Genomic DNA, 27,312 nt, shown 5'->3' on the forward strand with positions numbered 1-27,312 from the left:
AAAGGCTTTTCTCAGCCCGATCTGGAGATGTTGCCAGAGATTGAACCTGAGATCTTCAGTATGCAAAGCAGATGTTCTACCCCAGTCGGTCATACAGCATTAATTTGAACCATCCATGGCTTTAATTTATGGGCCAGTTCTTACATAAGAACAGCCCTGCTGGATCAGGCCCAAGGCCTATCTAGTCCAGCATCCTGTTTCCCACAGTGGCCCACCAGATGCCTCTGAGAAGGCCAGAGATGAGGGCATGCCCTTTTTCCTTCTGTTGCTCCCCGCCTCCAACTGATATTCAGAGGCATCTTGCTTTCTCTTTAAACCGATATCTACACATTTACAACCAAACAAATATTTGAGATATTAATATAGAGGTTCCTTCCAAGAATATGTAGTCAGTATATTGATCCAGGATGGATTTGTAATTACAAGCTCATTAAGTGCCCTGCATGATTATACATCTCCTGCTGACTACATGGTACCAACTATGTCCAGAAACAGGCTACCGAGTCAGGAGAACTTATGGCTGTTCATTTTTCCACAGCTTCAGTACAGGAAGTCTGTACATTTTACCCTACCAGGTGAAGAATAAGGACATCAAAAAGTTGATAGGCTTTTATTCATTAACATTTTAAAACATTTTTTCCATTATCTATACTGATACAAGCACCATGCTTAGCAAAAAAAAAAGTTAAATTTTGGTTTAAAATAAGACATGCAGAGTCAACTAAGCAGAGCATTTAAAAAACATATACAAGTGTGCGGACACCGTGACAGCTGTCAAGATGGATAGTTTCATGGAATTGTCAGGACCTTCTCATTTGGTCAATTCAGTTCATGGAACAATAAAATGGACAGTTGTGCAAGATCCAGATGTTTCCCACTCAAGGAAGTGCCTTCTGTTTCCATACTATATTGTAACTGGGGAAAGGAGATGTTCCCCCGCCCCCACACACTGAGAAAGGACATTGCAATAGAGAGGGGGCACCTACTGGATAGTGCCCATGACATCACCGATGACAGATACAACTCACTCCATTGCATCTATTGGCGATGTTTATTTTTGCTTAACACTTAGGCCTTGTAGTACATTTCATTTGTTCAAAATCCTGTAAACACCAGCTCAGAAACCCAACCCTATCAGGTGGTTGTAATGATTGCCATACTGCAGATGGAGGACAGAGAGCAGTGACTGGTCCAAAACCAAACCATCAAGTTAATGGCTGAGCAGAGACTGGAAGGTGAGGTGTTGTTGTCCACACTCACCCTTAACCCTTCCTGATCACTGGGCAAATAGCAGCTGGGGTGGTAATTAAGTAAGAGCTTCCACAGAAGTTCATGATTTCTGATCTGACCTAGTCTCATGTATCTTTATCACCTCTGGATGCACACAGAAATGGCTTTAGAAGCATTCCAGTGTCAGGTTATCCTTGCATATGGAAAGCTAAATTGTCAGTGTGAAGTGTCCCAGCCTAGCATTTTCTGCATCACAAAAACAGCAAGCAAACACTTGCTCTGTGTGGCCAGACTTCTCTTGATAGCTATATGCTATACATCCATTTGCCAAGCCCTACATAAACAATGGGGGGGATCTCTTGTCCCAGTGATCCAGTCCAGAAGATCCACAAGGCTGGCTTCCTACATCAGAAGTGGACCTCTGTACATTAGAGAGCAGCAGTGAGAGAGAGCATCCAGATCAGTTTGCTACAGCATTTTAACTCAAACCATTTTTTGTTTGTTTGTTAAGAGCATAGCAGCTTCATAAGTAGATGCTCAAACACACTCTTCACTCACAACAGGCTGGTAAACAAATCATTCCCATTGATCAGCATCACATGCTAGAGCCAACAACATTTTTAGGTCAACACGCCTTCTGTGCACAACAAACGGGGAAAACGAGAACTGCCAACTGAGCTTGGAACAACATTAAGAAAGCTCGTTTCTGCCAGCTAGAAAATAATTCCCTTCATTGCACAGCATAGGCCAAACTGTTCAGTTAGACCATGCAAGCCCCCCGCCCTGCCCCCACATCCCAAGCCTAATCAATTTGGATTACAGAAGGAATATGACAACCTAAGTGGAGGAAAAATTAAACTCATTCCCTAATCACCATCACATCCTGCCCAATTTAGTTTAGTTTGCTACACCCAGCGTCTGTAGTTCAAGTAAACAATCCTATAGCACAAAGGGGCCTAGTTAATACACAAACACATCTTGGGCGTACCAGTGAGCGTAGAGCATATAAGCACACTTGCTGTGAAACTAGGGTCTGCTGCAATTCCCTGCTGAGTGTTCATAACAACAAACCCAGGTGTGCCACCAAAAGGCAATAAGAGAAAAGGATTTCAAGCACTGACTGTCAGTGCTACACTATCAGCTTGGAATGGTGAATGGTCTACCCTGTGCCCAGTCCCCAATTCAAGCATTTACAAGTCCCTTCCAGGAGAGGCAGATACAGGATTGCCAGTTGCAACCACTACACCCTATGAAGTTACAAAAAGGCGAGCCTCCAATTTGGAGAAAGCGGGTTTGTTTTGTTTTGATTGGATCACCTAGTTCTAAAGCTCTCCCTTAATGCTCATTTTTATCTGCTGCTTACTGAAGCTTTCAAGATTAGGATTCAGTTTAACGCAAATCACTTCTTCAAATTTAGTTGCTGTAGCCTCAAAACTTGTACTGAAAATCTGCATGTGCGTTGGGCACTTCTGGTTTGACGCTGACCGGGGCAGCAAGGAGATAGGGTGCCACCCTGCGCAAGCGATTTTAAAGACAGTGCTGGTGGGGAAGGTAAAGGTAAACCATGCCCACATGCTGAACCGGTTCGGCGGTCTGCAAAAGGACTGCTGAACTGGTTCGTGCACATCCCTATTCCAGGGAGGTATAAGATCTTCACTGAGTGGAAGTCCCGGTTACAGCATGGTTAAGAACCATGGTTACAGCTGCCAACTGAATGTGGCAACACAATGGTTAGGATGGGGGAGAAGGGAAGAAAGAGAATTAACTGCAAAGGAGAGAAAGTTGTAGGAGGGGATAATCCTGCAGCCCACTCTCAAGACACTTGAGAACAGGGGATTCCCAGGCTTGGACCCCCTTGCTGTGGGACAACAACTCCCATCATCCCCACCCACAGTGGAGACCCAAGGCTGAGGACGACTGTCTCAAAACATGGTTAAGAGCAAGTCTACAACAGTCCTTGGAGTAATTGTGCAGAGACAGCAACTTGTCTGCCCCCACAGAAAGAGAACTCCAATCCTGGCTACAAGCAGAAGCTAGTCAAGAGTTTAGATTTTGCCAGGCTAGATTAGATTTCCGCTCCGTCCCACCCCGGGACTCTTCCACTCCAGTTAAAGAAGAGAGCAGGAGGGTTTAGGGGATGTCACATGGGCTGGAGAAGCAACTGCACAACTTGACCCTGCCATGTGTGAGTAAATGGATGCAGCTCACCACCACCAAGAGAGACATACAAGTGGTCAGAATGGATTCTCTGGAACGGCAGAGAAGAGCAGAGCCCAACCATTTTCGGATCTGAGACAGGAAAGCCAAAGGGTATCCTGCTGCCCATGACGAGGGAGACTTCTAGCAGCAACAGCATCACAAAACCGGAAGGTGGCCAACTCAGTGGGTCTACTGGCAAGGCGGACCTTGGTGGCAATCCACACGGAGAAGCCTCTGCTCTTATATGCTACGTCCCCTCACGCCAATATCAGGGGTGGGGCCCTCTCGGCGCCCTTGGCAGCCCTGCCCTTCCCCATCTGCCAGCTCACAAACATTTTCCCCTCTGCCCTCCTGGGGAAAGAGAAAGGAAGCCGCCCAGGCAGCCAGCAAAGCCCTTCCAAGCCAGCAGAGGAGGAGGAGCTGGCTCCACACGCCAACAGCTACACATCCCTTGCATGGGCCGCTCATCCCCACTTGCTGGCTTGCAATCGTCCCACCAGCTCCCTGCATGGCTGCCTTTCTCTCTCTCGCTCCCTCCACCTTGCTGGTGTGCAAAGCGAGCAAGAAAGCCATTCAGCCAGCGAAGTGGTCGCAAGCAGACAGAAGTGGGAGGGAGGTATGGAGCCACAGCAGGCGAACCAACGCCCGCAGGTGGTGGGATGGGATGCCTGCACTCGATGCTCCAGGGTGCCGGCGCCACTGAGGCCAGAGGGTCCCAATCTGTGGTACTCTAGATGTTGCCAAGCTCCCATCACCCGCAATCACAACAAATTGTAGAGGGTGGGAATTGTAGTCCGGCAACATCTGGAGTACCGCAGGTTGGGAATCTCTGGCTTAGGCCATCACCTCACCTCGTGGACAAGCCTCCTGGCTGTTGGGCATGTCTCCTTCACAAGCTCCTTGAAGCAAACCAACAAAAGAAACTCCAGTTTTAAGTAGGGCTTAGACCAGGGCAGGAAACTGTAGCTCTCCAGCTGCTGCTCAACTACAACTCCCATCATGCCCAGCGGCTGGGGATGATGGGAGCTGTAGTACTACAGCAGCTGGAGAGCCAATGTTGCTTAGCCCTGGCTTAGACAGAGGTGGTTCTTGGTGGATGATGGGGCACTGTGTTTTCCCAGCACAGGCTTCACAGTACAAGAGGGGACTCCTACTCCCCACACACCCCATTTTATTCCTTAAGAGCCCTAGAATTTAGGGACAACAGACTTCCCACATGTTTTTCCAGTGAAATTGCCCCTTTATTTATGTATGAGGCAGTTTTAGGCAATGCTTCAATAAATCCTTCAAAGTTATAATAGAGATACTATTAACAGTTTGTTTTTTGCCATTTGGGTGCATCTCTAGCAAAGATCTCCTGAACTACTGTTGTACATGTATATGAAAAAGCTACACCAACCACCCACACACTCAGTTTTCCCTGTAACAGGGATTCTCAGCTCCCATCATGGCCAGCTGCAATGCCCTCTGGCTGGAGGTGATGGGTTGTTGACTACACTGCTCCCCTCCCAATAAAAAGGTTTATCAAATTGGTTATAAAAAATCCTGCTTTCTTACTGGAATCTTGACGAAAGAAGACAAGGATCTTCCAAGGAAGGAATATATTCTCCCAATTAAGATTTTTTTTCAAAACTCAGTGACAAAGGCCAACAGTTACTCAGAGACACTGTTCTAAAATTAATGTCACGTACAAAAAGCTCAATGTAGTCCAATATTTTCTACTAAATTTTAAGAGCCTGGATTTTGTTTTATTAACATCTGTGTCAATTGCACCATTAGGTGCCTCCAGACCAATGGTGCTGGTTGCTGAATGAGCCAACTTCTTGCAGGATTAGGCAGCTGGAACTTAGCATAAAAAGGCACAAGCTAAAAGGTGGCCATCCAGCGTTAGGGGTGCGCACAAACTGTTTGGCTCAGTTTGGTTCAAATTCGGACTGAATCACACCAAGGCAAACTGGTTCGGTTGCACTGATTTGGCTGGGCCAGTCGGTTCAACAAACCGTTTCGTGATCGAACCGGCCTGGTTCATGGCAGTCCAGTTTACGAGTGAATCGGTTCTGCACATCCCTATCCAGCATCCTTGCCAGAAGGTACTGTGCCACGCTGGGGCAGAGACAGGCTGTCTTTAAGTTGGTATAAAGCAGGGGTTCTCACACTTGGGTCCCCAGATGTTATGGACCTACAACTCCCATCATCCCCAGCCACAATGGCCTTTGGCCACAAAAGGCCATTGTGGCCGAGGATGATGGGAGGGAGTTGCAGACCAACAACATCTGGGGACCCAAGTGTGAGAACCCCTAGAATGAGGAAAGGGCTCTTCATCCTACTGGTCTAGCAAGCAGCTTGCAGCTCTAGAGAATGCCCCTCCCTTGTCCTCTAGAACTAGGATGGCCACCTGGCAACCTGTCCCCACCCTCAAGCCAGACCTTGACAGTAGAGCCGTTTTATCCAGCTGCTGGTAGTCCTACCCAATTTTAAGCAACATCGGGCCAGAAAAACCACCTGCATTCTCAAGGTAAAAGAAATTTGGGCGTAAAAAGAGAGAGAGGGAGATTTCACGCTTTAGTATTACAGAACTCAAAGAGATGTGCATGGCACTGCATCTGGGGCACATGCGCTCTATCAAGAACACAGCCCTTACTGCTCGATCAACTGCGGGGGGCACAGTGGGATGGACAACTGAGGTCACAGACATCTTTGTAGCCTGCAGATTACTGCTTGGGGACTACAGAAGCTGCCTCGCCTTCCTTGAGCAGCACTATTTGCTCCTCTCTCCCCTGCAGCTCTACCTGGTGAATGGCCAGCCTGCAGGCAGTATGTGGGGCAGGAGAGAGAGAAGCAAACAGCACTCTGGGATGGAGAGGCAGCTGTGCCTTCTTTATTGTGCGCACCCCCCCCACACACACACACAAGCTGCTCCTGGCCATAGCGGCTAAAAACTCATTTTAAGGAAGGAAGAAGAAAGGTATCTATTCTAGCTTTTTTCCTGCTGAGACCACAATATACGGAGCCCTGCTTATAAAGCCATGGAGGTCAACACAAAGCTTTGCTGGACCCTGTTAAACATTTAGAGACTGGGGATAGAAGCAGTTTGTCAGGCAAAGCAAAAGATCTTGCTTTAATCTCAACAATCTAAGAGCCACTGTAGCTGAAAGGGGTTTGGGTGGGGTGGAGAATCAGGCCACAAGACAATGCGGGCTTCTTCTTTTAGACCAAGTTGGCCTGTATCCAGTTAAGCGTTTAAAAAAATGGCAGTGAGATTCTCTTACAATCAATTGGAGAGAAAAACGGTTTGTTTTATTTTTGTTGTGTTTTTTTTTAAAGGCACACAGATTGAGAAGTGCTTGTATAAAAAGAGACAGGACAATAGAAGTCGAGAGAGAGTAATTCATAAGCCTGTGTAGAAAGACTTCTGGAATGGATGTAACCAGAGAGTGTTACTGAGCCCTTAGAGATGTTTCGCTGAAACCGTTAAAACTATTTTCCATTGGACTAATAAAAAGGCTATCACACACACAAAATAGGCAGGTCAGACTTTTTTCCTGACATGCTATTATACTGACGTGAGATCAACTGAGATAACAACTGGAATTTGGGAGAAAAGCAAACGGTCAGTCCTGAAAGCTGGAGGACTTTAGGATGTTGCACAACAAAGTACCCATACTAAGGATTCAGGAGGACTGTATTTGGGTCAGTAAGGAATGTGTTATGCCTGGCGGGATTAAGCATTTGAACACAATGCTGTTTTCACATACAAGTCCTTAGTGTCCAGTATCTGTCAAAGAGATTCGTTTGTAGCTTAGGAGAAAAGCTATTGTCAATTGCTAGATTATGAATGTCATCCACTGGAAATATCTCCTGCAGAAGCCCCCAATGATATAAGCAGAAGCTAACACAGAAGGTTTCCATTTGTTTCGCTGGGGTTTGTGCAGGAGATGTTCCTTCGGGGACTGTGCCCCACACTTGTAAACAGTTACAAATTCTGGATCTAGCCATTATGGAAACATTAGTCATGAGTGCAAAAAAAAAAAATTAAAAAAAAGTCCCTGCAGAAGAGATTCTTCCCTTTTAAACCGTAACAGAGAGAGGAGAACCCTGGTCAAAGTTTGGTTATGCAAGAGACGCTTCCTCCCCGAGTTGGTAGAAACTCTACACGCACAAAAATATATATGTACATACATACACACTGCAGGAAACAACTGTGAGTACAGTGCATTCTTTGTAGGTCTATAAGGAGTCAGGTCTGCTTCCAGTTAACACCAGGGTGGAATGCTTAATACTGCGTTCAGTGGAAGAAGCCCAACTTCTCACGGAGCCACTCCTCAGTGAGGTCTTCTGTATTCCTTATTTCAAATACCTTAAGGACAGAGCGGGTGGGGGAGAGAGTGTATAAATGACAAAAGAAACTCTAGACAATTAACACCACTCATGCTACAATACGTTCAAGCTTTAGAGCTGCTACAGGACTGTGAAGATTATCAGACCAGAGAAGGATCTGAAAACCCCTGTGTGCGAGGCCAAAAACCTTTATTCTGTGGACCCTGCAGACCAGAAAGCCACCTTCTTGGGCCCTAGGAGGCTATTGTGCAGGCTGGCAGGGACAAACTGCAGGGTTACTCCGGCAGGTGGTTCTCATAGTGGTGGTAAACCTGTGCCTGGACCATTTCAGCTGCAGGTGTAGGAACACAGGAACATAGGAAGCTGCTATATATTGAGTCAGACCATCAGCCAATCTTACTCAGTACTATCTACACAGATTGGCAACAGTTTCTCCAAGGTTGCAAGCAGGGATCTTTCTCAGCCTTATCTTGGAGATGCCAGGGAAGGAACTTGGAACCTACATGCTCTTCCCAGAGCGGCCCCATCCCCTAAGGGGAATATCTTACAGTGCGCACAATTCTAGTCTCCCATTCAAATGCAACCAGGGCAGACCCTGCTTAGCTAAGGGGACAAGTCATGCTTGCTACCACAAGACCAGCTCTCTTTGTAGACTCTTAACTAGATACCTGACCCTACAAAATATCTCTGTGCACATGGAGAGTGAACATGTCAGGGAGAAGCTGGGCCAGAATCATTGCCGCCGACCCATTTGGTGGCTACACAGAGACGGGCCTTCTCAGTCACTGCCCCGAGATTGTGGAATGCGCTCCCTGCTGAGTTATGATCCTCCCCATCTCTGGCTATTTTCAAAAGACACCTGAAAACCCATCTTTTCACGCAAGCTTTCTCAGCTTCCTAAATTTGGGGTTTTTTAATATTTGGTCTATTTTAAAATTCAAAACCCGATTTCGTGGTTTTTAATTACTGTAATTGTTTAATTGTTGTTTTAAATTGTCTTTAAATTGTTAGTTGTTATATTGTTTTTTAATTTGTTTTAGCTCTTGACTGTTTTAGTGGTTTGTTTTAATTGGAAACCGCCCTGAGCCATTTTGGAATACAAACAAACAAAAACTATTCTAGTTTTCTATGTGCAAAGAATTTATTCTTTTTCTGTTAGGGAAGGACATTGAATCATCCAAGCCCCCACTTAGCCTGGGTTGGACCATTTCAGATTACAGGTTTCCCCACCTCTGTGAAGATCAAGCCTCTTGCCCTCATTTTAGGCCCAGCCAGAGATGAGGCCAGGGAGAAAGAACAGTAATAAGGGAACTTTAGGTTGCTGGGACTCGGACACCTCACCTTCACTGTGCCAAAAGGTAGTGGGAAAGCCACAAGAGCCAGCTCAGGCCTGAGCACCCCTTGCATTACCGGGGTGGGGAGGCTGGTCTGGACCAGGAATCACACTTGGGTCGCAGGAAGAGAGAGGGGTGCACCAGCTATTGTTCCCCCACCCCTCCAAATGGAGACCACGCCGACTCAGCCTACACTGTGACCATTGACTCAAAACACTGATCTTGGGCATTTTGCATCTTCATATTTCAATTCATCCTAGACACTGATCTCTCTTAACAGGAGGTGGCTATTCCATTCAGAGACAATCCAATCCAATTGAGAAATAGGAGAGGGGAGGGGAATGGATACTAGGCTAGGCAGGAGAGCAGGTTTGTTCCAAGAACAGAACAGCTATGCAGAGGCTGGAGTTGCTGCTTGGCCTGAGAATTAAGGGCACAGCAGACGAGACGCCTAAACAGTTTGCTCCAGCCTCCTGTCAGCTGCAGTGCATAACCAAGAACTCTCCCCACCCTGCCCTCCAATCACAATGCACTTGCAGTAAATGCAGGCTTAAGCTGGTCCCCAGTAGCCATGCATACTAGTGAGGACAAACAAGAGTAGAATCTCCCACCCATCCCCTCTCAACTTTGGAGATCAGAAGTGTGAAGACATCTTTCCTGAAATCCTTAAAACCAAGGCCACTTGGTTGTGCCTGCATCAAGAGAACGAGCCATTGACCAGGGCAGTATGCAATCCCCAAGTCATACCAGCTAGTATTGGGCACGGCATTCAACAGCCTGGCCTTTTCATTCACAGAGACTCACATTTCTGGACTTTAGATGAAAGACTGTGAGAATTCCTAATGGAATTCAGGAACTGTCCTCACAGTACTCCCCATGACTAGCAAAAGCAGAACTAACTTTGCATCGTTCTAGACCGAAATCTGCCTTGTAATGTGCATACAGGCCGCAAGGTTTTCCTTAAAATTTTAGGCATACAAGATATACACATCTTCCCAAAGACATCAGTGTCTAAAGAGAGGAATCCCAATGCTAGTTTAAATAAGGAAAACGTCACAAATGCATCAAATCTGTTCAATATTGCTTCAGTTTTACCTTTGTAAGTTCAGCTGTCTGTACTAGCTTATTTTTGCTGCCAGCATACATCATCTGTTGCTCAGGCTTACACCCTAAAGTTGTAGAGGAGAAGAGGGAGGGGGAGAAAAAAGCAGAGGCAAAGTAAGCCGCATTAAGATAGTTCAACTGCAAGGGTTCTTCAGCCCATACTGCATTTCCAAGACGTTCTGGAAGTGACCCGAACATTAATCTAGCTGGGAGGCTTTGCTTTCGCAAAGGGAGGAAGCTCAGCAACAGCCTAGGCCCTGGGTATTTAAGAGAATGTCTTCTTCTCATGAGCGCCATTGCTCATTGAGATCTTCTGCAGAGGTACGTCTATGGTTGATACTGGTCTGGTGGCTACTTAGGGATGGGCTTTCTCTGTTGCTGCCCCTAGGCTTTGGAATGTGCTCCCTGTTGAGATAGGAACATAGGAAGCTGCCGTATATTGAGCCAGACCCTTGGTCTATCTAGCTCAGTATTGTCTACACAGACTGGCAACGGCTTCTCCAAGGTTGCAGGCAAGAATCTCTCTCAGCCCTATCCTGGAGATGCTGCCAGGGAGGGAACTTGAAACCGAGATGCTCTTCACAGAGCGGCTCCATCTTCTGAGGGGAATATCTTACAGTGTTCACATTTCTACTCTCCCATTCATATGCAACCAGGGTAGCCCTGCTTAGCTAAAGGGACAAGTCCTGCTTGCTACCACAAGACCAGCTCTCCTCTCTGAGATAAGATAAGAGCCTCCCCATCTCTGGCAACTTTTTAAAAAGGCACTGAAGACATATTTATTCACCCAGGCTTTTAATAATCAGAGTTATAGTTTTAATACTTTTAATGTTGTGTTTTAAATGATTTTAATGTTAATGATTTTAACGTTTATATGATTTTAATTGTAAACCACCCAGAGATGCAAGTTTTGGGCGGTACAGAACTATGTTAAGTAAATAAATAAGCATAATCTGCAGTGGACAATGTGTTAAAAAGCTGTATGGGAGGGCAAGACACCAAAGCCTTGCTGCGCAGCAGGCTTGGATATCCAACAGAGGACAGGCCGGCCACTTTCCTGCTACATTAGCACTTGGAAAGGACAAGCTATGAATTGCTCGCTGGCCTGCTGTTAATGGAGATTGGGCTGGAGAGAACGAGAGACAGCGTCTGCTCAAGGGCACCATGGCAGTTGCTGAACTCTCCCATTCAGAGAGAGGGAGAGACAGGTGGGGGCTCCCTCCCCACCCCCCACATCCCCATTGTCAGCACATGCTGAAGTCCTGCTTCAAAAGGGCTTAGGCTCTGCTGTTTGAAGTAGTTTCATCTTTTGCTGTATTCCTAGACAGCTGCCAGCCATTCCTTAGGTTTGCTGATTTGTTTCACCCTTGCTCTGAAAAGCCACGGGTATGTTTAGTTTGGAAGCAGGCTATAAATGAATGAGATAAGCTGCTAAGAAGAGATTTGCTGACTGGGCGAGAAGGACTGCACAGATCCACAGTGCAGGCCAGTTCCATTGGTACCCATCATCAAGTACGTGTTTTAAAGGCAGGGATCCCCACCTCCACGTTCCCAGATATCGTAGGACTGCACTTCCATCGTCCCCAGGACCAATGGCCTTTGGCTGTCCAACATTTAGGGGCACGGGGTTGGGACCCCCTGCATTAGGATATTATACTACCTCCATACACACACAGGGTTGATTCAGACAACCACCAATGAGGAGGTGGGAACGGGCAGTTCTAGGCTACAGTCCTGCGACAAGCCAGTACTTCCAAGTCACCAGAACCCAAAGGAGTCAGGCTGAAAGTGTCGGATTCCCTCCACCCAACTTCAAATGCTGGTTACAGATGTCAGGCGGAAGAGGAAACCCAACATTTCCAGGTCTGGACAACATCTGGCCGGAAGAACCAGCTGATGCCAGGAGTGTACGTCCCTCAGGAACCTCCAGTTCCTCTCCTACTTGCTTAGCAGTGGTCACCTAAGCCTGGCCATTGTCCGTCATCCTCACAACAAACCTGTAAGGTAGGTCAGTATGAAATGTGGCTGGACTGCAGCCACGTGCAATACCATCTGCACCCCCAGCCCCCCAAAAGCACCACTAGTTTTGAGGGCCAGGGCCAGAAACTGGAAATAGCTACGGCTACTCTGCTCTATCCCTTTCCAACTGTAAATGCAGTCAGATGTTTGGGAAGCCCATCTAAGCAGCGACCAGAAAGCAAATGCATGCTTCCTGTGTTTAAGGGCCCTGCATTTTCCCTGCTAGTTTGCTTCCATCCCTCACATTTTAGTGCTGGTAACGTCATCTACGAGGGTTCTCTTGTACAAGCCCTGCTGGAATGGACAGAAATGGCTCAGACGACGTGCGCAGGAGAACCCAAAGCCATCAAGCATGATCCCCCCACCTCCTGCCCGCAAAAGTCAGGAAAAAGGAGTGAATGAAACACAAGGGCAAAAGGCGAGGACCAGCAAACCCAATTGGGGTTTCTACTCCACACCTGGTTTGCTGCCACTTGAACACCCAACAGCAATGCAGGGGGGAAGGGCATGGAATAGGAGTCACCCTCACACATACAGGTGGCCCTCGTTATCTGAGGGCCTCGTATCCGCGGCTTCATGTATCTGTGATGGGTCTTGAGCCATCTTATTTTTTGTTAGATTTATATACCGCCTTTCATCAAAAACAATCCCAAGGCGGTTTACAAAAGTTAACACATATATAATAAAAATGAGTTAAAAGTATTTAGCTTAAAATATAAAAACAAATCTGATATTAAAAATATAGTATACAAACACAGAAAACTATACATGGATAAAAACACACAGAAGCAGCAATAAAACAATCATGTAAAGGCCTGGATAAAAAGCCAAGATTTAAGAAGCTTTCTAAAAACTGTGACGGAGTCTGAGGAGCGAATGGCCACTGAGAGAGCATTCCAAAGCCTGGGGGCAGCAACAGAGAAGGCCCTGTCCCAAGTGCACGACAACCAAGCCTCTCTCATTGTCAGCACCCGGAGCAGAGCCCCCTCAGATGATCTCGTCAAGCGGGCAGCAACCCTTGGGAGCAGGTGGTCCCTCAGGTATCCCGGGCCCAAACCATTAAGGGCTTTAAAGGTCAAAACCAGCACCTTGAATTGGACCCGGAAACACACTGGTAACCAGTGCAGCTCTTTCAAAATAGGTGTGATGTGATCCCAATGGGCAGCTCCAGAGAAAATCGTAGCTGCCGCATTTTGCACTAGCTGCAGTTTCCGGATATTCTTCAAAGGCAGCCCCATGTAGAGTGCGTTACAGTAATCCAGCCATGACATGACTAAGGCATGAGTAACTGTGACCAGATCTGCTTTCTCGAGAAAGGGATGCAGCTGGCACACTAGCCGAAGCTGTGCAAAGGCACCCCTGGCCACCGCCTCCAGCTGAACTTCCAAAAGCAGAGCCGGGTCCAGTAGTACCCCCAAGCTGCGTACTTGCTCCTTCAAGGGAGCATCTTATTTATTTATTATTTCTCTATGTAAACCACTTTGAAAACTTTTATTGAAAAGCGGTATATAAATATTTGTTGTCGTCTTAGAGACCCCGTTTAATTATCCACAGGTAGAAAAAATAAGCGAAATTCACCTATCCATGGTTTTGAGTGGCTGGAAGTGACTTCCGATGTCATTTCCGGCTCCCATTTTCCAGTGGAGAGCCATTTTGGGGGTGCATTGTTGGAGAATAAGGTACTGTCCTTTTCTTCTCTTATTTCTGCCCCCATTTGCTTTTTTAGCCCTTTCCGACTGACTCAAGATTCCGTTATTTGCAGTTTCCGTATCCGCGCCTACAGGCAAGAACGGAACCCCTGCAAACAACAAGGGCCACCTGTACACATGTCTCAAGGTAGCGCACCCTTCTGGAGAGCACTAGATAGCTTGACTTGTTCTTCACTGGTTTATTGGTGCTTATGAAGCTGTCTTGCACCAAGGCAGAGCCTTTGTCCATCTCTCAATGTGGTCTATGTTGACTGGCAGCAGGTCTCGGACTTCCAAGGCCTTCTCCTGCCCAGAGATAGAGATGTCCATGAACCTGTTCGGAGGCCCTTTTATGGGCCTCCAAACAGGTTTGAACACTGGGATGGGGGGGTGGGATTGGAAGGTGAGCAAATTCCACGCGCCAGCTACTTTCGGCCAAGGAGCAGACGGGGCGGCAGGGAAGTACGCTGCTGCCCTGTAGGATGTTAACAATACCGAGCGTCAGTAGGGGGCAAGCAGAGGGAGGGGTAAGTGCACCCTCCCCCACCCTTAAAGTGAGACACATACACACCCCACCATCGAGCCACCCCCGCCTGGTTCCATGCACATCCCTACCCAGAGATGCTGCCAGGGGACAAACCTGGCCCTTCCTGCCAGCCAAGCAGGAGCTCTGCCACTGAGCAGCAGCCCTTCCCCTCCTAGTTCTCTAGCCAGCTAATGACCTTGGCCTAGTAGGCTTACCTGCCACTTACTGTTTAAGCAGGGAGGAAATGCATGCCTTCCCTGCTTGCTAGAGAGGGGGAAAAGCAACCAACCACCAAAGACCACAATTTTTCCTTCCCAGAGAGTCCAGATGTGTAGTTTTACCCTGAGGAAGCGAGTGCATGCTCAAAAGTGTACACAAGTGAGAAAAATTCCAAAGAATGGTTTTTTAAAGCACTAAAAGGCCCCCTGCTAACTGGGCAAAAAGCCACCTTTTTAACATGGTGATTCTTTTTACTGAGCATGGGGAGAGTAACTGGCCCTCTCCACCGCCAGCACAGAACCTCCAGTGACTGTTGCTGGTGTCTATCTTATGTTTCTTTTTAGATTGTGAGCCCTTTGGGGACAGGGAGCCATCTTATTTATTTATTATTTCTCTATGCAAAACACCCTGAACCATTTCTGGAAGGGCGGTATAGAAATCGAATGAACAACTTGTTGCAGCCTTAGAGGCTTCACATATATTGTTCCCCACTGTGTGCCATGCAGAGACAAAACCACTGCCTGCACCCAAGGTAGGAATGCATCTGAGCAGCAACGGAGAGGCGAAGTGGGGAGCTCCCCAGCCCCACCCGCTCCTTCGTGGACCTCCCCATTGGCAGCCTCCTCTTCCTTGCTCTACCAGCCTCCCATCTTTGGCATCGGTTCTGCTTTGCTCCAAAAGCCAGTGGCTAAGAAACAAGGGCAGCAAACCCTTGTTGGGTGGTCATCAACCTCGCAGGGCTCCCACCATCACACGCGGCTCCAAGCCACACATCCCTCCTGGGACAGTCGGGCGGCGGTTTTCGGCACGGCCAGCTTTCCGTGCGGCCTTAAGCAGCGTCCATCTTGGCCGACGCATGGCATCTGAACCAAAAGCAAACCTGACATCCGTCAGCCTGAGTGCCACTTACCAACAGGGCTGGAGAAAATGAAGCAGAGTGGGTAAGAGACTCTTCCATCATCATGCTGGCACTTGTAGCTATAGACAATGAATGTTTTCTCAAGGTTAAGGAAGCTGGGCAAGGAACGGGGGCAGAAGCAGAGAGAGCAAAGTTATTCTTCGAATTTAGCCTTGGCAAGGGCTCCCCGAATGCCAGGTTTACTTTTTAGACAGAGCTTGAAGTGTGGGACATGGACTCCTACTGGAGCTTTCGCAAGGCCAGGAGGAAACATTTTAGATGTCTCTTTACACCAGTATGGCAGGATTACTCCAAGCAACGTAGCGGGTGAATTTAGCAGGCTTCCTTCTGGATTCAGTTCCTTAGGCCAACCTGCAGCCCTCCAGATGTTGCTGAACGACAACTCCCATTGTCTCTAGACACAATTTATTGTGTTGTAGTTCAGCAACAGTCACCTTAAGTGGCACAGCGGGGAAATGCTTAAGTAACAAGCAGAAGGTTGCCGGTTCGAATCCCTGCTGCTACTATATCGGGCAGCAGCAGCAGCAATATAGGAAGATGCTGAAAGGCATCCTCATCTCATTCTGTGCGGGAGGAGGCAATGGTCAACCCCTCCTGTATCCTACCCAAGAAAACCACAGGGCTCTGTGGGAGACAGGAGTCGGAATCGTCTTGACGGCACACTTTAGTTCAGCAACATCTGGGAGGTCTGCAGGTCGGGGTCCCCTGGCCTAAGCAGAAGAGACCACTCACGTAAGCAGGAGCAGCTCAAGGAAAGCCCCCACCGGAGGCAAGGAGCAGTCTGCTGCCTCTGCCGAGTGGCCCCAACCCCTACAGCACACCAAGGACGGCCCTTTTCCCTCCCAGCTGGGCTCGGCCTACCCGCTGCTCACTCAACACTGCTGCAGCAACAGTTGGTATCTTAGTTCCTTTTACCCTTCTAGCTCGCTCTTCCTCCGAGGAGCCCTACGCGGGGTATGTGCTGATGTCAATTCCCACCACAACCCTGCGAGGCAGGTCAGGCCTCCAACTCTGCCCCTCCGGGACCCCTCACTGCCACTGCACGGCTGCTCCACATACCACTGCCTCACTTGCCTGCCGCTGCATGGCTGCCACTGCAGGGCTGCCACGGGCTCCCCAGCAGCTCTGCACTCGCCCGCTTCATCTCCACGCGGAGGAGACCGCCACAGCCCGAGAGCAACAGACACCGGCGGGCGGGCGGGCGGACAGGCAAGCCAGCCAGCTGCTCTCTGGCTGAAGCAGACAAGCGCAGTGTTCCTGGAGAATTGGCAGCAGCCAGAATTGGGCTCCCCTGCTTTTCTCCATCAGGGAATACTCCTGCGCACAAGAGCCATCCCCAACTCACGGGAAAGCACTGCCCTGTGCCCACAAAGCTGTGCATGCTCCTTACAACCTGCCCAGTGACTTCCGTTCAGCTGTACAGACCTGCGCACTCCGGTCAGGCTTCCCCATGGACAGAGAGCTCCCACCACCACCCGTAACGTGCCAAGAGCCTTAGACGGTGACTTCCAGCACGCCAGGCCCTGGCACCTCACTTCCTGAGCCACCAAGGCAGTGGTGCTGGCACCAAAGATGCCACCTAGGGAGCAATGCCAGCCAACTCTGCCACCACCGATAAAGCCCCATCCCCAGGACCCTTTCTTTAGTCTGAGCAACTGGTCCACTAGCAAAGACCTACGGTCCCCAGATGTGGTTGGACCCCACCCCCCATCATTCCTTCAGCCGCTGTAGCAGGGGAGGATAGGAGCTGTAGTGCTGGGAACCCCTGCACGAGTGAGAACACCTAGCCAGACAGACCTCTGGATGGGCACCCATCCTCACCTCCCTCTACCTGAGCTGCTGCTTCCGTAACCCAATCGGACGCCTGCCGTTAGGCCGTATCACTTGCCTCCCACTCTAATCTTGCTGACGGCTTGCTTCCACCTGACTTTGGGCCCTCGATTCTGTGATCACCTGGGACCCCGACCCCAAACAAATCAAGGTCCGAGGTCATTCACACGACCAAAAACTGGGCAGGAAAAGTATCCTACCCAGGTTTGGGTGCCGTGAGGGTTCGCAGATCTTGGTTGTGTGGGAGCAAACAATGAGGCAGGAGAAATGATTATGTGGAAGTAAGCTAGGAGGAAAAGATGCTTTTCTGCCTCCCTTGGTCAAATGCTGGGTAAGACAGTGCTGCCTCACCCAGCTTGTCCTCCTACCTTGCTTCCACACAATCCCTTCTCCCTCCTCCTACCTACAGTGAGGGAAATAAGTATTTGATCCCCTGCTGATTTTGTCCGTTTCCCCTTTGACACAGAAATGACCAGGCTATAATTGGAATGGTAGGTTTATTGTAGCTGTGAGAGACAGAACAACAACAAACAAACCCTCAAAAGCCCAGTGCCCAAAAGTCAGCGATGGATTTGCATTGTAGTGAGGGAAATAAGTATTCGATCCCCTATCAACCAGCAAGATTTCAGGCTCCCAGGTGTCCTTTCACTATATGCAGGTAACGAGCTGAGATGAGGAACACCCTCTGTAAGGGAGTGCTCCTAATCCCAGCTTGTTACAGTACCTGTATAAAAGACACCTGTCCATAGAAGCAAGCAATCACTCAGCTTCCAAACTCACCACCATGCCCAAGACCAAAGAGCTGTCGAAGGATGTCAGGGACAAGGTTGTAGACCTGCACAAGGCTGGACTGGGCTACAAGACTATCGCCAAGCAGCTTGGTGAGAAGGTGACTACAGTTGGCACGATAACTCGCAAATGGAAGAAACACAAAATAACTGTCAATCTCCCTTGGTCTGGGGCTCCATGCAAGATCTCACCTCGTGGAGTTGCAATGATCATGAGAACGGTGACAAAGCAGCCCAGAACTACACGGGGGGAATTTGTCAATGATCTCAGGGCGGCTGGAACCATAGTCACCAAGAAAACAGTTGGTAACACACTACGCTGTGAAGGACTGAAATCTTGCAGTGCCCGCAAGGTCCCCCTGCTCAAGGCAGCACACGTACAGGCCCGTCTGCAGTTTGCCAATGCACATCTGAATGATCCAGAGGAGAACTGGGCGAAAGTGTTGTGGTCAGATGAGACCAAAATCGAGCTCTTTGGCATCAACTCAACTCGCCGTGTGTGGAGGAGGAGGAATGCTGCCTATGAGCCCAAGAACACCATCCCCACCGTCAAACATGGAGGTGGACACATTATGCTTTGGGGGTGTTTTTCTGCTAAGGGGACAGGACACCTTCACCGCATCGAAGGGACGATGGACGGGACCATGTACCGTCAGATCTTGGGTGAGCACCTCCTTCCCTCAGCCAAGGCATTGAGAATGAGTCGTGGATGGGTATTCCAGCATGACAATGACCCAAAACACACAGCCAAGGCAACAAAGGAGTGGCTCAAGAAGAAGCACATGAAGGTCCTGGAGTGGCCCAGCCAGTCTCCAGACCTTAATCCCATAGAAAATCTGTGGAGGGAGCTGAAGGTTCAGGTTGCCAAACATCAGCCTCGAAACCTTTCTGACTTGGAGAGGATCTGCAAAGAGGAGTGGGACAACATCCCTCCTGGGTTGTGTGCAAACCTGGTGGCCAACTACAAGAAATGTCTGACCTCTGTGATTGCCAACAAGGGTTTTGCCACCAAGTACTAAGACATCTTTTGTGAAGGGATCGAATACTTATTTCCCTCACTACAATGCAAATCCATCACTGACTTTTGGGCACTGGGCTTTTGAGGGGTTGTTTGTTGTTATTCTGTCTCTCACAGCTACAATAAACCTACCATTCCAATTATAGCCTGGTCATTTCTGTGTCAGAGGGTAAACGGACAAAATCAGCAGGGGATCAAATACTTATTTCCCTCACTGTAGTTGTTTGCTCCCACACAAGTGAAAACTGGGAGCACACACAGCTCCCAAACCTGGGTAGGGCACTTGTCCTACCCAGTTTTTGGTGGTGTGAAGGACTAGTGTCTGTGAGCTTGATCAGCCATAGCAAGCAACAGGGGCCACGTTTATGTCCAGCACTGTTGATTACAGATGCCTTCTTTTTAGGAGGCTCAAATATTAGTTGCTCTATAGATTTGTTTTCCACACATCCAAAAGAAAATGCACTGATTCGTTGGCTTCCTAGGAGCCCTCTTTCTGTCGTTACACATTCCAAAATAGGCAGACTTACTCAAAGCCCAAGTAACACTCCCAGAAATGCAACAGCTCCTGAAAGGCCGAGACACCTCCTAGATGGGATTGCAGGAATGCAGAACAAGGACACACACACAGCCTGGCTTAATGTTTAACAGGGCTTCGGACTACGCCCTAAGTGCAGTCACGCCTGGTGGACTGGGCAGAGAAGTCTCAAGGTCAGCAGCCCCCCTTTCCTGCAGCTGCCTTAGAGAACTGCAGCAAAGCCCTATCCCCACAGAGAAAGAAGTCCTCCGCCTGCCAAGTATAAGCCTAGGAGCCCATTTCCCCTAGGGCTATTGCTGCAGACCTGGGGAAGCAGGAAGAAGGCTGGAGAAGAGGACCTTGGGCCTCTCCCTCCAACCACAGCCTCTCAACAGCCATTGGCCGAGAGGTCCAAGGGCCAGGAGCGGACTATACCATCTACTCAGAGCTAGGGATGTGCATGAACTGGTTCGGAGACCCATTTATGGATCTCCGAACTGGTCTGGGGGTCAAGCTGGTTCGGCGGGGGCGGGTAGGGGTTGGTTTACCTTTAAGGAGCAGGACAATCCACCAACCCCCCAAGTAACGAGGTTCTCTTGTACATCCATTCTTCAGGAGCACCCACAGCTGAGCAGCAGGACAAGTGCTTTGTATACGGATGACCCCAGGCTCAACCTCCAGCATCTCTGGGAAGAACCAGAGGTCCATATCCCTTCACCCATATCTCTGGAGAGTCACTGCAGACAATACTGAGCTAGATGGACCAGGAGAAGGCAGCTACTCAACTTTCTCCCTGGGGTTGGTGGATCACCTGGTGCCAACTTGGACTAGATCCAGGTGCCAGGTTAGCGCCTTTTAATTTACCCAGACTTTATAATAATAATACTGTTGGTTTTCACTGTTGTGTTGTTCGCTAGTTTAGTAGCCTGCCTTCCTCCCACTGAAATAAAAGAGATTTGCCAGCCTGCCCGCACGCGTACACATGTCTAAGCTGGTTATTTAAGACATTTCCATTGTGCTTTCCAGGCAAGCCTCCCAAAGCAGTTTGCACAAAAGCGTCAGGACTTAATAGACATCTGTAAAACGCTGCTCAATAAGTCAAGTGGGACTTGGGGAATTGGCATTAGCAGCTCCCAAGGCTGTGCATCTCTTCTCTCCGGACAGCCACAGCACGCGCAGACGTTCCCAGTTCACAGAAGCCATCCCTGCCTCGACACAGCTCTTACTGGGCAGAAATTTTCTTTACCTATGTGGGTGTTAGAATCTGCCTTGTACCAAGTCAGATCATTCGTCTGTCTAGCAATTGTGTACATTGACTGGCAGCAGCATTCCAGGGTCTGACTTGTCTTTCCTAGCCCTACCTGAAGATGCTGGAGACTGAACCTGTAACCTTCCTCATACAAAGCAGGAGCTCTTCCACTGAGCTACATACCCATCTCCATCTCTATGCCCAATCCTCTGTTCCAAAGCAAAGCACAGGTCCCTAGGATCAGGCCTTTATAGTCACCAAGAGCAAAAACAGAAACTGGTTTTCTTCAGTGAAAAGCCAAAACGTTAGCACCAGAAAGGATATCGAGGCTGCCTCTCTGGAAGCTCATCTTTTAGTTCATCAGGAGAAATGCCCTGCAAGATTAAGACACAAGAGAGAGTGTTTGACACAAGGAGTCACAGGCTTACACAACAGCTACAAGGCAGGCAACGTGATGGGTAAAACCCACTGCTATAGATCTGGCCCATTTTTAGCTTTGTCGATGCAAACATCTGAGAGTGGGGAGACTTGGAGGTCAGCATGATGTGGTTAGCAGCTCTCCATTTCTAAGTGCCATGTGTCACCTTGCGTGCTTATGGCAAGAGAAGACACAGCTGATAAATGCTAGCAATGGAATCAATGCACTGACCCCCAAACAAGTGGAGAGCTCGAATCTCTTATTCTACATTTGACAGCCACGAGGAAGGCAAAGAGCTGCATAAAGTACTGAAGCCCAGTCTAAAGACCACTGAAGTATTAGACTGTCTCCCTCCAATTGAAAAAAAAATGGCACCAGAAATTTTATACACTTATATATATATGCAGCAATGAGAACTAATCACTTATTTTTCATGGGGCAGAGGAGAGGAGAGTTACACCTGTCAGAATACTTCGTGCAGGGGTTCTCACACTTGGGTCCTCCGCAAAGGTTACACTAAAACCCCCATAATCCCCAGCCACAATGGCCTAAGGCTACAGTCCTGTAACGTCGGGGAGCCCAAAGTGGAGAACCCCAGATGTGCATGAAATGAAAATTGAAGACCTTATCATAATAGTGCCAATCATCATCTTTATTTCGGTCTGCTGGTCAGAGACCATTTTATTTAAAAAGATTCTACTGCAAATATTTATATACGGCTCTTCAACCAAAGTTCTCAAAAGTGGTTTATCGGGGGAGGGGGGGATATACATAAAGAAGATGGTCCCCTGCCCCCAAAGGGCTAACTACTACTACATTTCTGTCTCCAACCAGCTTCACAACCTGACACACACCAAAACCAGTAAAATTAGGACTGCTAACCTATCCTTCCCCTCACCCTTCATAAAGGACGATGAAACATTTTAAAAAAACCAAAGGGTCAACCCACGTTTCCCAGAACTAGCACACTCCCTGCAATACCGAAGTGCTTTTGCCTTTCCCATATGGAGCGATGCCTCTCAATACCAGTTGCAGGGGAGCAGGAGCAGGAAAGAGGGCATGCACATACCTCTTGCCTGTGGGCTCCCCAGAGGCATTTGGTGGGCCACTGTGTGAAACAGGATGCTGGACTAGATGGGCTTCCTGGGGCCTCATCCAGCAGGGCTGTTCTTCTGATCCTAAGTTGGTCTTGCAGTTCCTGGCCAGAATCTAGCAAAGAACTTTTCTTCTATGCTAAAGCAGGCAAGTTTCAAACCATTCATAATTTAATCTGGGGCCAGAGACTCCACCTTGCGGTAGGTAGAGTACATTTTATTATACAAGCCCATTCACAAACCTCATGTTCTTCATCCAGAACCACCAGCTGCTTATCCTTGTCAATCTTCACTAGAAAAAAAGGGGGGGGGATAGAGATGAGCAGCCTGCTTATTACACACACCACCACTATTCACTGCGCTTGCTTCTCTCTCTCTCTCTCTAAAGTGGGGAGGGGGAGTGAGGGAGGCAGCACGCCACAGAGAGCGGCATCAAGGATGGGGAACATTGGTGTCAATGCTTGCTCCATCACCTGTGAAAGTGCCTACTACTCACCAACAGAACTTGCCTCAAGCCAGGAATGACGGTTTCCACCAACTGCAAGCCGGAAACCCAGCTAAGTGTTGCCCTCCATCACAGGGCACCCTCACCCTCCCCCTCTCCAGCGGCTCGCAGGCGAGATCCCCTTCTAACAAGCAGGCCACCAAGTCTGTTGTCACGAGCAGTCAAGGCCAGGCTAGGGCAAAACCCAGCCCACGCTTGGCTGTCCATGGAAACTGTTGGGAATCATGCGACTCCTGGCATCAAGTCTCCCATTCATATGCAACCAGGGCGGACCCTGCTTAGCTAAGGGGACAAGTCATGCTTGCTGCCACAAGACCAGCTCTCCTCCTCTTGACACAGGCTGCCAGCCAAGCCCATTAGACCTTGCCATCAGCCCACAAGAACTGGGAGCAAAGGTGGACCTCGTTATCTGCAGGGGTTCCATTCCCACCAATTTCTGCAGATAATGAGTCAGTGAGCGAATGGGAATTGGGGGGCTAGGTTCCTGGAGGGCAAAAGAAGTCAGAAAAATTGGTGGAGATAAGTGCCGTGCTATGCTCCACGGGTCTCCAGCTGTCCAGCAATGCACCCCCAAATCGCCAATTCTCTGCAAAAAATTGTGGATTTTTTTTTTAACTGAACAGCCACAAAGTGGCTCCTTTAAACAAAATGGTGGCCAAAAATTATATCTGAGGTCATTTCTGGCCACCTAGGAACCGTGAATCTTAACCCTTTCTGTACCCACAAATATTGAGGTTGGGTGCATATTTTTGGACCATGTATACACAGAACTGTATGCAAGGTCCACTTGTACACCCCATGATTCCCCCAGTACTATGCCCCATTACTCCCTCTAGCTATGCATTGTAGGGGATGACTGACAGTAGAAGACAAAACTGTCAGTCAGGGAAGTGTGTCTACCATCACTGATCTGCCCTGCAAGGATCCCCTAATAATCTTGCAGTGATCCCCAATAGTACTCTCTAAGGAGCGAGTTCGAAAACCCCTGCCCTAGAGTTATCAGGCAATCACATTCCAAATCACAACATAATAGTTGGAGGAGTGGGTAAGAATGCACTCTCGTCCAGGAGATTGGGGTGATTTCTTTTTACACAAGAACTTGCCTTATTTTATTTGGCAGATGTCTAAACCGCCCCCATATACAGGTATCCGGGAGGTTTACAATTTAAAAACACAATTAGGACAATTTAAGAAATAGATTTAAAGTCCTAAAACTTTAAAACTATAAGTTTAAAGGCCTGTTTAAACAGGTATGTTTTCAGATTTTTCTTTAAAACATCCAGAGAAGAGGAGACCTTAATTTTGTTAGAGAGCGCATTCCAAAGTCCTGGGGCAATCCTAGAAAGGGGTTGGTTTTGAGCTGCCACCAACCAAGCCAGTGGCAACTGCAACCGGACCGCCCCCAATTATCTTAATAAGTGGCAGCGTTCATAGTCAAATTAATCAACTTCTGAATGGAAAAATACCACTGTTATCACTAAGAAGCTTAACATGATCCAACCCACCCAGTACTGCCTACTCTAACAGAAAGCAGATCTCCAGGGACTTAAGAAAAAGTTCCTCTCCAAGCAGTGCAACCCAAGGTCTTTTTAAATCGGACCCATCAAGGACTAAACCTGGGACATTCTATACACAAAGGTGCGTGTTCTCCCCTCTGAAGTACATCCCTTTGGCCCTTCCCTAAGCTGCTCATACTATTTGACCCTCAATTGGAGCAGTATAAACTCCCATTATTAGAAAAGCCCCCCAAATTAGCAGATACCACCCCAGCAAACTCTAGCTCAGATGTGTTTGTTCAGCGGGCGTGGGGAGGGCGAAGCAGAAGAAAAGTACACATTAGAAACAACAGGAAATTTATCTTTGTAATCATGAGGACTATAAACTTTTTTAAAAACCTTCAAGATTATGGTACTCTGCAGGCTGCACAGAAGAGCTTTTAGAGCTCAAAATCTGCCCTAGACTGACAGGCCCAAATTTTAACTACACAATTAACAGCATTCAGAAGGTAGAGTAGTCATGGTGGTACTGTTGCTCAGTTTCTGTTGGTGGGAGAAATTTGAAAACGTATGGCAAGCATTCAGAGCACTTCACAGGCATTTTCTCAAACAGCCACCCAGTAGAGTGTCTCAGTATTATCCCCATAATACTGGGCTGAGATGGAGAACTGGCATGCCAATGGGGAGGAGGGCATGAATCGCCTCCTTTGCTAAGTGGGGTCCACCCAGTTGTGCATCTGGATGGGAGACTACATCCGAGCACTGCCTACCGCAATATGTTCCTCTTAAGCGACGGGACCCAAGCTCAGTGGTAGAGTATCTACTTAACATGCAGAAGATCCCAAGTTCTCTCCCTGGCGGCATCTCCAAGATAGACTCCTGCCTGAAACCTTGGAGAGCTCAGTGCAGACAATACTGAGCTGGACGGACCAACAGTCTAACTCAGTTAAGGCACTTTCCTATACCCAAGGCCAGCCATGACAAAGAAGAGATTGGAGCCAAGGACATCCTAGATATGCTCTCCTCTACATTATACTAGCTTGACATCATTCACGGAACCAGTTTGCCCAACAAATTGATTGTTGGCATCAGTGTGCATGCTCTCTCTCTCTCTCACACACACACACCTTTGAAATTCGGAAACATCTTAAACTGGAAGCAGAGCACATGAGGCTCCGCTCCTCCACAGCTGACCCCCACCCCCTGAAGACCTAGTAACTCTGGTTGGCAGCTCCTTTCGTCTTACTGATAATCGCAGCATTGTTAGTCTCTTTGCGGAAACGGAATTTTCTCAGCTTCTCCACAAGGTCTTCAGCAACGTCACAAACCACGAGGGATTCACTCTGAGGGAGAGAGGCAGGGAAAAAAAGGTGAAGGTCACACCCATCTCTTAAGTGTGCAATCCAAGAGAGTAGAAGTATGTTGCTGGAAGGGAGAGAAAGAGAGTGCAATAAGCAGCCAGTTGAGGCAGAAGTATTTCACGGGAACACTGGCCTCGCCCCTCCATAGTATTGGCGGGGGTGGGGGGGTGAGGTTTAGAATCCAAGAAACAAATGTGAGTTTTCCAGAAACATTTCCCACACAATTTTCTCATTAGCATAAATTAGTATCCCCCCCAAAATATTACAGTGCAACATTTCCAAGTACCCTAAATTGAGTGGTATATTACATGCCCCTAGACATTCAGTAAGAAAATCTCAGCATATTCGTCTCCCATGCTGTATCTCAAGGTTTTTCCAAGTTGCTAAACTGAAATAGTTGATTAAATTTATATCGATTCCTTTGCCCAAAAATGGCTTAAATGTTACACTGAAACAAGTTCAAAGCTTTGTCTACAAAAGAAATTTAGAAGTAGAAAAAGCTTCCAGCAAAGTGTCAATTCAAGAAAATTTTCCACGGAAAATTCTTAACCTCACATCTTCACCAAGAAAGTACATTATTATGTCTTCACTGTAAACAGGTCACTGTTTTTTAAGCAAACATGCATAAAGATCACAGCTTCTGTATCATTTTAATTTATTTATTACATTTATATTCTACTCTTCCTCCAAGGAGCCCAGAGCGGTATACATAGTTAAGCTTCTCCTCACAACAACCCTGTGAAGTAGGTTAGGCTGTGAGAGAAGTGATTGGCCCAGAGTCATCCAGCAAACATCATGGCTGAATGGGGATTTGAACTCGGGTCTCCCTGGTCCTAGTCCAGCACTCTGACTACTACACCACGCTGGCTCATGCCTTCACTTCATTCCCCCACCAGAAGAGCCATAAACACGCAACTATTACTATGGACCACCAGCAAGTGAAACATAGCACAATCTTGGGCGGGTTTATGTTGCAGTGAATCACCTTGTAGGGTCTTCGGAGCCCAAAGATGGACTTCTGTATAAATATATGTATGTATGTATGTATGTGTATACACACACACACACACACACACGTTACTCAGATGCACGTCTGAATCCACACCTACATGGGAGTCTGTTCCACTGCACATATGAAACTGCCTTATGCAGGGCCAGCATAAGCTTTTGTGATTGTGAAAGTCCATTCTGGCTGGGGGTGATGGGCACTGTAGTCCAACTAGCTTGGAATTACCAGTATTCCCTGCTGTTAACTACAACTCCCACAATCCCCAGCTGCAATGGCTTTTGCCTAGAATTATGGGAGTTGTAGTCAACAACATCTAGGAAACCCTGTTAGAAGGAACACTGCTACCTACTCCAGGTGGGTTCTCTAACTTAGGTTCCTGGACAGAGTTGGACTACAATGCTCATCATCCCCAGCCACAGTGGCCTTTCACAATCACAAAAGCAGATGCTTTATG

At 48.0% G+C, this 27,312-nt stretch overlaps 1 protein-coding gene across 2 annotated transcripts in view; it reads right to left on the reverse strand.

Moving 5' to 3' along the window:
- Window positions 1-594: 594 nt before the first annotated feature.
- The window catches only part of GMFB (glia maturation factor beta), a 32,837-nt gene continuing 6,119 nt past the window's right edge, over window positions 595-27,312 (reverse strand). For both annotated transcript variants that reach the window (XM_053285833.1, XM_053285831.1), the window contains exons 2-7: window positions 25,735-25,831; window positions 22,730-22,779; window positions 21,298-21,349; window positions 15,568-15,648; window positions 10,197-10,270; window positions 595-7,786 (exon numbers count right to left, since the gene is read on the reverse strand). In XM_053285833.1, the coding sequence (XP_053141808.1) occupies window positions 7,715-7,786; window positions 10,197-10,270; window positions 15,568-15,648; window positions 21,298-21,349; window positions 22,730-22,779; window positions 25,735-25,831 (426 nt within the window). In that variant the 3' untranslated portion in view covers window positions 595-7,714. The remainder of the gene's footprint in view (window positions 7,787-10,196; window positions 10,271-15,567; window positions 15,649-21,297; window positions 21,350-22,729; window positions 22,780-25,734; window positions 25,832-27,312) is intronic.

Source organism: Hemicordylus capensis, chromosome 1 (assembly GCF_027244095.1).
Source record: "Hemicordylus capensis ecotype Gifberg chromosome 1, rHemCap1.1.pri, whole genome shotgun sequence".
NCBI classification, from domain to species: Eukaryota; Metazoa; Chordata; class Lepidosauria; order Squamata; family Cordylidae; genus Hemicordylus; species Hemicordylus capensis.